This window comes from Hydra vulgaris, chromosome 04 (assembly GCF_038396675.1).
Source record: "Hydra vulgaris chromosome 04, alternate assembly HydraT2T_AEP".
Lineage (NCBI taxonomy): Eukaryota > Metazoa > Cnidaria > Hydrozoa > Anthoathecata > Hydridae > Hydra > Hydra vulgaris.
The window spans coordinates 37,667,795-37,680,578 of record NC_088923.1 but is presented as its reverse complement, the minus strand read 5'-3'; the positions used below and the strand labels follow the sequence as shown (position 1 = coordinate 37,680,578).

General features: G+C 28.5%; 1 protein-coding gene across 2 annotated transcripts in view; it reads left to right on the top strand.

Moving 5' to 3' along the window:
• Positions 1-828: 828 nt before the first annotated feature.
• LOC100199969 (uncharacterized) overlaps positions 829-12,784 on the top strand; it is a 47,323-nt gene continuing 35,367 nt past the window's right edge. The window contains exons 1-3 of one of the 2 annotated variants that reach the window (XR_010638228.1): positions 829-1,179; positions 4,011-4,104; positions 5,847-5,973. Coding sequence is in view for 1 of the 2 variants with exons in the window: in XM_065796243.1 (XP_065652315.1) it covers positions 879-1,179; positions 4,011-4,104; positions 5,847-5,973 (522 nt within the window). In the remaining variant the exon portion in view is untranslated. The remainder of the gene's footprint in view (positions 1,180-4,010; positions 4,105-5,846; positions 5,974-12,784) is intronic. The other variant, XM_065796243.1, reaches the window with a different exon arrangement.

The following is a 12,784-nucleotide window of genomic DNA, read 5'->3' as shown; positions in this document are numbered from 1 at the left end:
TCTTCCTAATTTTTTGTATATAAATGCAACATAATGCTAATCTTGAAGAAAAAATTATTTTTGAAAGTTGCAGGTTAACCCACACTGCAACATTTTATAATTTAAAAAAAAAAATTTTTCTTTATAATTTTTTTTTCATGCGCGACATGAAAAGTATACATAAAGCATTTAGTTAGTTATAGACGATATATAGTCTACATATATCAGCTGATATTGCCATGGTTTAAAGAAGTTTAAAGAAAAGTTGTTAGTATTATTCTGGTCTTGCTTTTTTATTGTTTTTAGTATTTATGACAACAATTTATCTGAACTGTAAAAAAAAACTGTAAGACTACCAGGCACGTGTGTGTATTACTTACATCAACTAAGGAATTGGGTTTGCTGTATAAAAGAAAAAAAGTCATTTATTACACAAAAAAATTTATTTATTTTTTCTGTCTGGAAATATTTCTGGATTAAAGTTGATATGTTAAAGTTAAAACATACACTTTAACTTTACAGTTAAAGTACTTAACACAAAATCTTAACACTTAATTGTAATTATAACACTTAATTATAATTATAATTAAATTATAATTATAATATGTAATTATAATTGTAAAGTGCATAAGTAGTATAAAACTTATTTTTGAAATTTTAATTTATGCTTTGTAATAATAGTTTGTAATAAGTTATAAATAAACTTATTTATAAATACATTTATAATCAAATTTAATGAAAAATTATTAAAAGGTTTGAAATGACACAATTTAGTTTATTTATTTAAATTAATTTTTTTTTTTTTTATAACTAATATGAGATTAGACTAAATGGTTAGCTGTTTTTATGATTTTTTACTTGATTTATATCAATTAGATATATAGATTTTGTAACCCAAGATGGATTCTAGTCGTGACCCGAAAATCAAAGATGTGTTAGAAAATGGCACACACAAAATTAGTGATGAAATTAATCAATATAATAAGTACAGTGATGATATAACAATGTACATAGCATATCAAAATTGGTGCTGGATGGAATATTCATGGATGCTGTACACACAAATGCTTCACAAGAACATGCAAATAACTAATTTAACTAATCAAATTCAACAGTATCAAAATCAGCAACAATCTACAGAACGTAATAACTCCCAACAACAACCACAACACCAACAACCACAAGTAGAAGAACGAGTTAGTAAGTATATAAATAAATTAAATTTTTAAAATGATTTTAAATATATTTTTTTTGTTTCTACAACTTTTATTCTTAAATCAGTCTTATTAATATTTTACAACGACGCTGTTTATACCAGATAATAATGCTGAGTTGTCATCTAATTATGCTATGTGTTAAATATATATAACAGCGATTCTATAATTGGGAAATTAGATATATATTTCTGTGAGTATTTAAAAATATTTATGATTTGTTAGTTTAATGGCAAATCAGTAGATGCTCTTAACTTCTGTTTGGTATATATATGTCTATTGTCCGCTATATTGGTATTTGACTATATATTATCATATCATTATATCAAACTAATGGGAATTCAATAAAAATCTGTGAAAACTCTGTATATTAAGAAAAAGTTACACCCTCAAGTTTTTTTGTTTTAAGATACTGCCTATTTTCTTACAAGTTTAATAATCTTTATATATATCGTGTTGTAAAAAATATACACATTTCTTTGAAAATGACATTAAAACAAGAAGCTAACAGAATATGAATTTACAAATTTAAGTTAGTGCATCAATCTTACAGAAAAAAGTTCACCTAGGAACTTTTTAAAATAGTAAAAAATCGAAGACAAATCTTCCTCATCATACTCCACTGTGTTGAAAATATTTATAAAAGAGTAAAACAAAGTGGTCGTGTTGCCAGAAAAATGATTTAAAAAAATATTGAGCAGTGACATCATTCTTTAAAAAGATCCATAAATTATATCAGAAATAATACACTGATAAAATAAATTTAATATTGAAACTAATAAAGAAATAAGTTATCTACAAATACATTTCTGTTTAATTGCTTTTAAGAACCCCAAAGCAATTGCTGGTTCTAACTTTAATCCTGATTTACAGTACCTCCTCAGAGGAGATAAAAAGTTTTTTTAAATAAATGTTATTTTTAAAATTTTAACTTTATCTTGTAAGAATTCACCTATCTATATAAAACCAATAGGATTACACTTTAATGCATAAAAATAGGGTAAATTAACATAGCGCACATTTATTTCACTAAGAAAATATTCCCAGAATGATTTCTAGAATCTAAAAATTAAATTAAAGTATATTCAAGGTTAAACAGGTAGAATCTAAATTAGATTTACATTGGCAGTAATGATGATGTAAACTATGATTTACTTGATCCAACATTTGTTACACCTGTTGTGTCTGGCAGACCAACAAAAAGACAAATTTGTTTTACACAACAATAAAGAAGGACACTTGCGTCAAAGCTTAAAGAGTGACCATCTGTTAGTACCACCACAGGTCTCTCTACATTTTTCTCTGTTAACTTGCGATCAAAGAATTTATAGAAATTAAGTAGAGAGTTGTGATCTTTTACTCCATGTTCTGTAGTTGATATAAGCAAATTTGAAATCTTTTCCACAGTAGATTTTGGTGCCATTTTGCTGGTTATTCCTTTTCCGGATAATATTACATGGCAAATAACTATGTACCCAGCACAAGACGCAAGTAGGTAAATAGTAATACAATTTCTGTTCTTGCAGATTATTTGATGACAACTTTCTCCCCTTTTAGCAAATACCAATTCGCTTGCACTCCTGTCAACTCCAAAGTTTATGAACTGTGGAATTTCTTCATGATTAAACATCCGTTTAGTATCTATTTTACTGTACCACACTCCTTCTGAAGTTTTTTCACTGTTCTTCATTATAATGGCATCATTTGAATGGCTTTCACCAATTTCTCTAATGCAGTTTAAAGCATGGTTTATAGAATCTCTCCTTCTTGTCTTTTTTGAGTTAGACTGGGGTGCTTTACCATGAATCTTAACCAGAAGGAATGCAATTATATTTATAATGACTGTGGACAGTTTTGCTGTTATATTATATTTAAAATGACTGTGAACAGTTTTGCTAAAATGCTTTCATTCAGTTTTATTTTGTTTATGTAAGAAGCTGCTTGATATTTAGTTTTAGGTCTTAACCTAAGATTGAACTTTGGTCTCACTTTAATATACTTTAACTGTAAAAATAAAATTAAAAAGGATTATGAATAATTTAAAATATAACTTTTTAGTTCTTTAAAAAATCTTACCTCCATTTTATGGTACAAATAACCTACATTATGAAGTATAGCTGAAAATCTCAAAATCATTTATACAATTTATTTACTTAAATTTAACATAAAACAATTAAGAAATTATCACACAAATTTCAACAGATATGAAAAAGTTGTTCCAAAGTTATTGCCATAAAATAAAACCTACATTTTAAAGTTCACATGGTAAAACAGGCCTTATTTTGTGGAGCTGTTGCTGATTCATTAAAGAGTGTAAGTGCAACAAGTACCCCAAGGGAATTTAAATGACTATAAGGTATGGTCAAATTTTGAAGATTAGCTTTTAGCTATAGTAACAAAATTTTTATGGCTATTTAATCACCTGCATTTTAAGATACAAATACCTTTATTATCTGTATTACACCAACTGTATACAAACTTTAGATTACTATATAATAATATTTTGATTTAAAATAGATATAATCATAATGATGCACTTCTTAAGATTCAAACTCCTTTTTTTATTCATAAACCTTTTTTCACAAAATATTTTAGGGTCCCAGTTTAGTGTTTTTAGTGTAAACCTTTTTAATTACTTTTTAATGTTAATTCTTTTTGAATTTTTGAAATGACAGGTATGCATTATATTTTAAGTTTTTCAACAACATTTTAGGATGCAGCCACAACAAAATTTCATACTATTAATCTACAGTCTTTCAGGCATTGGTAGTTACTTCATTATTTTTTATCTGACATATTCAACTGTTGTTGTTTTAGTTTTCAAATTGGCCCCACTTTCTAAACGAATCGCTGCAGAATTCATTGATTTTATGTTTCTAGCACTGTGTAAAGTATTCCTTATCTATTATTTGTGAGTGAGCAATTTTTAATTTTTTATCGTTACTTTTAATTTAATTTTGATGTAAATCTTATAAGTTAACAATCAAGGGTGTTAACTTTGCTAAGCTATAATTTTATGTAAGAAATTTTTAATTAATGGTATAGTAAAAAATTAAGGTGTTAACAAACAGTTAAAAAAATTTATTCAAAACAGATCTTCGGAAATTTAGAAAAGTTTTAATATATGTTAAGCTATTATTATTTGAAATAAAACAGTTAAAATTTACTTATAATGAATTAAATTAATTTTGAATTAAAATATTAGCTAATTTTGTTATATGTGTGCTAAGATTTTTTGTTAGAACAGGTTAAAAAGAAATTCAAATTGATGACTTTTGAATTTATGGATTATAGTTCATATTTATATAAGCTACAGTCTACGATAGCAGGATTATAAGGGATTTCATTGAATTTTTGTTTATGCCAATTTAAATATATATCTAAAAGGATTTAAAACTTTATCAACATTGTTTGTATATTTTATCTATATAAATTATGAGTAAAAATTTTATTTTAGAACAGAAATAACTTCATTAAAAACAGATGTTATTTTTTAAATTTTAAAAATTTTCTACTTTAAAGTTTCATGTTCATTTAGGAATTAAAAATAAAAGTAAAAGCGCATATTTGTCATATTTTACTACCCAGATTACATTAAAAAAAAATGTAACCTGAATATAAATATAACCTGAAAAGCAAATTTTGTTGGGCTAATGTCAGAACAACATTTGAATTGTTGGCCAACATATTGTACTGCTTGGGAAAGTATACTACTATGCTCTGATTAAGTTTTTAATACCAAAAATATTGTTTAATTAATAATTATATTTAGTTATAGTTTAATAATTTGTTCCAAAATAATATTTTTTGCTGCAATTTTTTAATTATTTACAATCAAAAAATTAATGACACAGTTATTAATGAAGTAATAGATTTACCATATTTTTAAGTTGAATGCAAGGTAGATTAGAGGAGTAGAAGATTTCAATTATTCTAAGTGTTCTGTTTCTGGATATTTAAAGGATAAAATAAATGTCTACTTTGAAATAATTCTTTAATTTTGATTTGATTTATATATATAATGTAAATAATATATAAATAATATATAAGGATATAAATAATAAATAAGAATAATAGTTAAGTATTATTCTAGAGTATATGATTATAAATATATTAGGAAATATAATAAAATAAAATATAAAAAAATAATCATGAGCTTTTAAATAAGTCTTACTTAGCTAAAAGTTATTTAATAGTTATAAGATTTAAATTTCAAAGTAAAATGACCAATCTATTATTTAAGGTTCTTATTTAAAAAGTGCGCACATTTCTTTTTTAAATGAGACCTGTTTTCACTTCCCTGTTGTTACAATTCATTCTCAACCTTATCACTCAGAAACACAAATTTTGATAAACAAGGCCCCTGTGTGAAGAAACAAGTTGAGCACAAACCTACTAAAGGTATGGTTCAAACTTGGTAATTTTTGTGCATAAAGGAGCGTACTACCAGCGCATCACTACTGCACAAGTTTAGATATTTATCTACTGTAGTTTATACCATTTTTATGTACCACAAAATATAGTATATAGTTATATACTTAATAGTATGTATATAATTGTATATTTAAATAGTTGTATACTTAATTACCAGGTTAAATCTGTTATATATTAAATCTATTTTATATCAAGTGATTTAGTTTTTAATTTTTTTAGTTATGGAGATGAATATATTGAAAAATTTAGTTATATACTTGTGATTGATGACACAACATCATTGTCAGACTTAGAAGATATGCTTATGCAAGCCCTTCTTTTTCGAGTTATAGTTATTGCATATGAGGTACTAACCTTATAATAAGTTTATTGATACTATATATTTTTGATTTTTAAATACTGTATGTGTTTGATGTATAGATAATATAGATTTTTGGAAGACAAAAAAAATCATTAGGAGTTTACCATGCTAATATTTCTCTGGTATCCTGTTAGAACAAGCTTTAAATACACATATTTAAAAAAATATCAGAAGATTTAGAAAATAAACTATTAAAAAAAAACTGATTAAAAAATTAGGAATAAATTAATTTTTTCTTCTTTGACAGATATAATTAAAGATTGTCTGATTGTTAACTGAAAACTAGTTTTGATGAACAAAGGAAAGTTTCGATAAAAGGCATTGAAATTGTTATTAAAAATAATACAAAATTCATTATACCACAAAACATGAAAACCACAAAACTGAGTAAACTATTTAAACTTTTTTTGAAAACTGAGTAAACTATTTACTATTAAACCACAAAACTGAGTAAACTGTTTAAACTTTTTTGTCAGGTCAGCTTATCCTGCTACTGGTAACATGTAACCCAGTACAATCTGCTTCATGTCCTGCTGCCTTGTAGGATACGCCTTTTTAGGCAAAGGCTAAGAGATGCCAACTCCGACTTAAAACACCCCCTGCCTTGGGGCTCTTGGTTGAGTAAAGGCTAGGTGTCTTGATAAAAATACTCATCTTGGGCAGATGTTAAATTGCATCCGGCTACTGTCTTGTAGAAGGCCTCCTATGCAAAGACTTAAGGGGTAAACAGATTCTATCTGTTGACCAGCCTTGCACCCCTTCTTCATCTATTAGGCTGGCGCAGATGTATTTTTAATACATTGTTTCCAGTTTAGAGTTTTGAATGCTGGATCTTCTTGACTCAATCCATGGGTTTTCCTTGTGTCTCTGTTTTTATGACTAGGCAACTCATTCTATTATCTCCTAATGAGGGAACAGCTCTAAAACTCAGTTTTATGGTTCTGAGGCCGGCTGGTAGTCAGGTTTCCCGAACTCTGTGGTAGCTCTCAGAGAGGCTGATTCCATCAACAGCTGAAAAATATCAAAGTATTAACAGTGCCATGTTGCGCATGGATGGTGTCCCTAGTACTTTTGGTGTGCATTGCAGTGGCCACATTTGGACCCCTTTGTTACGGCTTAGGGTTTATTAGTAGTAATGAGGCAATTGCTTGGGCTATTAAACAGTGTTCTGAGTACTATCTATGCTTTGAGTCAAGTTCTTCAATCTAATTTTAAAATGAATAAAGTACCAAAAACTATAAAACACAAAAAACCATCATCATCACCAAGTTCTCTAAACCTTTCATTTACTAATATTTGTGGTCTTCGAAGTAACTTTTCTTCTGTTGAGTCTTATCTCTTGCAAAGTTCACCAGACCTACTTGCTCTTTGTGAAACTAATATGAGTTCAGCTGTCTCATCTTGCGATCTTAGTGTTAATGGTTATCTTCCTTTAATTCGTAAAGACTCCAATAATCACTTGCTTGGCCTGGGCATTTACATTCATAAGAATTTACCCATTTGTTGTGAAACTAGATTTGAATCCACAGACTATTCTTTCATGTGCTTTCGTTTAGCACCACTTAACTCTATTGCCTTTCTTTTTGTTCTATATTGCTCTCCTTCATCTCAAGACTGCACTCTTTTTGATGGTGTTTCTGATCAAATTGACCAAGCCCTCTCTCTTTATCCATCAGCTAATATTGTTGTTGTTGGTGACTTTAATGCTCACCACTCTGAATGGCTTGGCTCTAGTGTCATTGACTCTGCAGGCATTAAAGCCCACAACTTTTGCCTTTCACAATCCCTAACTCAAATAGTCAACTTTCCAACTCGCTTTCCTGACAACCTGAATCATTTACCTTCTCTACTCGACTTATGTCTTGTTTCTGATCCTAGTCAGTGCTCAGTTTCTCCTCATTCACCCTTAGGTGCTTCAGATCACAGTTTGATCTCTCTAAAACTAATATCTCATTCTTCTTCATCAGCTGAATCCCCCTATTATTGTACCTCTTACAACTACAGTAAAGCTGGGATTCTTTCTGTGATTTTCTTCGTGATGGTCCTTGGGTAGAAATCTTTTGTCTTCCTATCGACAAATGCGCATCTTACATAACTTCGTGGATTCAGGCTGGCATAGAATCTTTTGTTCCCTCTCGACGATTCCTGGTCAAGCCTCACTCTCCTCCATGGTTTTCCTCACACTGTACTGCTGCGATTGCCAATCGAAACCGCCACTTCCATATTTATCAGCAAAACAATTCTCCAGAAAACAGACGTCTGTTTATTACCATTGTAAAAAGGTTTTGTCTAACGCCAAAGCCCGCTATTCTCAGGTCATGAAATCTCATATCTCATCTCAAAAATTAGGCTCTCGTGACTACTGGAGAATCTTTAATAGTATCAATAATAAGGGCAAATCTGTAATTCCACCTCTCTTGTATAGTTCAGACTTTGTCACCTCACCTAAAGACAAAGCTGAATTGTTTGCTAAAAACTTTTCATCAATATCATCTCTTGATTCCACTAGTTGCGTTCTACCTGATATAGCTGTCAAACAGGTTGATCCATTGCTTGACATTCGTATCACTCCAGCTTCTGTATCTAAAGTGATTTCGCTGGAAAGCGGCATCCGTTATCCCTATCTTCAAAAATTCTGGAGAGCGATCTGATTTGTCTAACTACGGACCCATTAGTCTTCTTCCTATCATAAGCAAGGTTTTTGAACCTTTAATTAACAAACACTTAATCTCTCAACAAACACTCAATCTCACTTAATCTCTCATCTCAAGGCCATCGCTCTTGACATTTCAAAAGCTTTTGATAAAGTTTGGCATGCTGGTCTTCTCCATAAGCTTTCTTCTTATGGTGTATCCGGCAACATCTTTAAGATTATTGAATCCTTTCTTTTCAATCGTAGTATAAAAGTTGTCCTCGATGGACAGCACTCTTCTTATTATTCTGTAACTTCAGGGGTTTGTCAAGGTTCTATCCTTCGGCCTATACTCTTTTTAATTTACATTAACAATCTTCCAGATATTCTCACATCTAAGGTGGCATTGTTTGCTAATGATACTACCATTTATTCTTGACGTGATAGGAAACCAACACCCTCTGATTGCTTGGAGGGGGCATTTAAGGTTGAAAAGGATCTCACTTCTGCAACAGCATGGGGCTCTCAGTGGCTGGTGAACTTTAATTCAGATAAAACTCAATTTTTTTCAGCCAATCGTTATCGCAATAATTTAGATCTTCCTATATTTATGAACGGTGATGTACTCGATGAGTCATCTACTCTTCATCTTCTAGGATTAACTCTTACTTCCAATCTTTCTTGGAAACCATATATCAAATCAGTTGCAAAACCAGGAGGATTAAAATTAAAATTCCTGATAACCGTCCATTGGCTGTTGTGTTTCAAGAGTACCTGTTAAATAGACAAGCATTTCCTGTGGTATAGTTTTCAATATTGTTCCTGAAACAGTTCATTGGTTGTTGTACAATAAGTTTCTTGGTTCATGATGTCCATTAGTTTGGAAACTGTTTGAATAATGCAGTTGATGGTCCTTCAATTAGACTGAGCAGAAACGTGAAAACATTTTAAAAGAATGACTTTCCTGATAATATTAGGATATGCAATCCAGACCATTTTAGTTCCCAGAACTTCTTCTTTTAAAAAATTGCTACATCGGCTATCTTATAGCCTGCTGCTACAAGGGAGTGTTGCTACATCAACTACCTTACTACTACAAGTGCTGCTACATTGACTGAGGGTTTTGTTTGGGCAGGCAGTCTACCAAATAATAATAAAAAAAAAATTTAAATTTTTTCCAGTCTTTTATAATAAATTAAAAAAAAAAAGATTAAGTCTAAAAGTAAATATTCAAGAAACAGTCATACACAACTTTGATATAAAATGATATAAATGTAATAAGATAATACGACAATACAAACATGTACGACAATATAAACAATAGGCTAACATAACATAACATAAGCTCCGATAAATATCTTTATATTGTTACACTTAAAATAGTTAATATATTTTCAAAGTTGCATTTTTCAAATATAAAATTTTGCTTTATCATTTGTTATACTAATTATCATCAAGTCTGGGGAAATAAAGTATTCCAAAAGGTTCACTTTTAGCCTAAAGGCAAATGGGCTCCTAAAATATTTTAATTTACTAATAATAAATTTTAATTTATTGTCATATTCCAAATTTCATTAAACTATATCTTAGTGTTCAGAAGTTTTTGAAATTGTTAAGTTTTCACACCCATTAAAATGAGGGGGGTGTTAATTTTACATGGTCATTATGTTTGAACACAAAGATAATTAATGAAACTTAAGACCTATGGATAAATTAGAATTAGTAAAAGATAGTAAATAATTTTCAGATTTACTACTACTAGTCCAAATTGCATTTGGGCTAGTAGCAGTAAATCTGAAAATATTCTTATATGACATAAACATGAACATTAGGCACCAGCAATTTTTGGTATTATATTGCTTCAAGCTGGAGTAGATAGTTTTTAAGAAAATAAAAGTTAACTAGTTGCTATCTTATTTGAAAAATAAGTTTGAAAAATCAACATAAATAAACCGCTTTAAAGATACCATTTTTTGTAGAATTACAAAGAAACGTGTCATTAAATGTAAGTAAACGTAACAAAACTAAATTTTTTTTTTTTTCTGCATTAAGTTAAAGTTTTTAAGCTAAAAATTTAAATGTTTTTTTTTTTAAATAAAACACAAAAATGTCTAAAAAAGTTTTTGTTATCTGTATATCTAAACCCAAATATGTTGCAACCATGTTTTTTTTTTTAATTTTTTATTAACATAAGTTCATGTAATTATATGACTTTTATGTAAGACCCATTTTTACAGGACCCAAGCATGTCTAAAAAATTATAAAAATTAAAAAATAAATTATTTACGTTTCATTATACATAAAAATACAAGAAGATGTTTTCATTCATTTTAAAAATTTATTAGTTATAACTCACTTTAGTTTATGTTATACAATAAATTAAGTGTAAAAAATTAAAATTAAAATAAGATATAATTGGAAAGGATTGTATCTTTCAAACTTTGCTCATTATAGTTTTTTAGTCTAATTAAGGTACTCCCACTTGAAGCAATTATTTTTCTAAAAAAAGTTGAAAATTGCTGTTGTCTAATAAACATACTTAAATTAAATAAATGACTGCGGTTATGGAGTTTTAACAATTCCAAAATTGTCAAAAAAAATTTTTTGTTGATATTTTGGCTACATTTATAACTACATTCAAATTTTTTAAAAAAAACCTAAACAATCTAAAACTAGTCTCATAGGCCTTTTCCATAAATGAATATATGTCTGGGAAAATATTAAAGTTAATTTTATATAAATTGGTCAGGACATCACTCATAAAATTTCTCCTAAATTACACTTTTGATCAAAAATTATACTTATTACAATTGAAATTTTTAAAATTTCTGGTATTTTAACTTGTTCTTATTGAATGTGCTACCTTTTGAATCCACCATATATATATATATATATAAAAAAGAAGCAATTTCTCACTTTATTACTTTATTTCAGCACATTTTTAGAGCATTTTCAAAAATTTAAAAAGGCAGATGTCAATATAGCTAAAGAATTTTTCTTGCCTGCTGGCAAGAAAAGTTCTTTATTCATATTGACATATTGTTCTGAAGTCACAGTGACTGTTTGGTTGTTCTCTTCAAAAAACCATAGACCAATTATTCCAACTTGCAATATCGCACACCAAACAGTAACACATTCCGAGTGTAAGTGGCGTTGATGAAGCTGTCTGAGGTTGTTTGAGTTCCAATAACGCATGTTCTGCTTATTAACACATCCCGAAAAATGAAAGTGGTCCTCATGAGTACTTAACATTCCTCATGACTATGGCATCTTGAGGAATGTTAAGTAGTGCCTCTCATGCATTTTTTTGAGCAGCAAAACCACAAATGCTTAGATCCTGTACCACTGTCAATTTATAGGGATGGAATTTTAGTTCATCATATAGAATTTGTCTGATTGAAAAAGCAGACATTCCAACAGCAGCTACATGTTTATGTGCAAAACATTTAGAAGAGTGCAACACAGATTGCCTTACCATGTCAATGTTTTCAGGTCATTTCCCTGTTTGTTGAAGTCCAGGTTTTTTCTTTTTCACATCACCAGTTTCTCTAAAATTATTTACCCATATAAAAATTTTGGCCAGGAACACGGCCACCGAGTTCAATATTGAAACGGGCACAAAATGCACGTTGCATAGCAATGATGAAATGCCCATTACAAAAGTACATCTCAACAGCGAATGCACAGTGCACCTTCATCAAGTCCATGATGGCTACTGAAACAAGAAGGATATAAACTATAAGATATGCCTGCTCAAATGGCATTACCCAAACTTCATAACCGCAGTCATTGCTTCAGGACTATAAACTGAAATAATAAAATTTCTCTGCCCCGCCCTGTTTATCTATATATATATATATATATATATATATATATATATATATATATATATATATATATATATATATATATATATATATATATATATATATATATATATATATATATATATATATATATATATATATATATATATATATATATATATATATATATATACATATATATATATTTATTTATATATATACATATATATATATATATATATATATATATATATATATATATATATATATATATATATATATATATATATATATACATATATATATATATATATATATATATATATATATATATATATATATATATATATATATATAT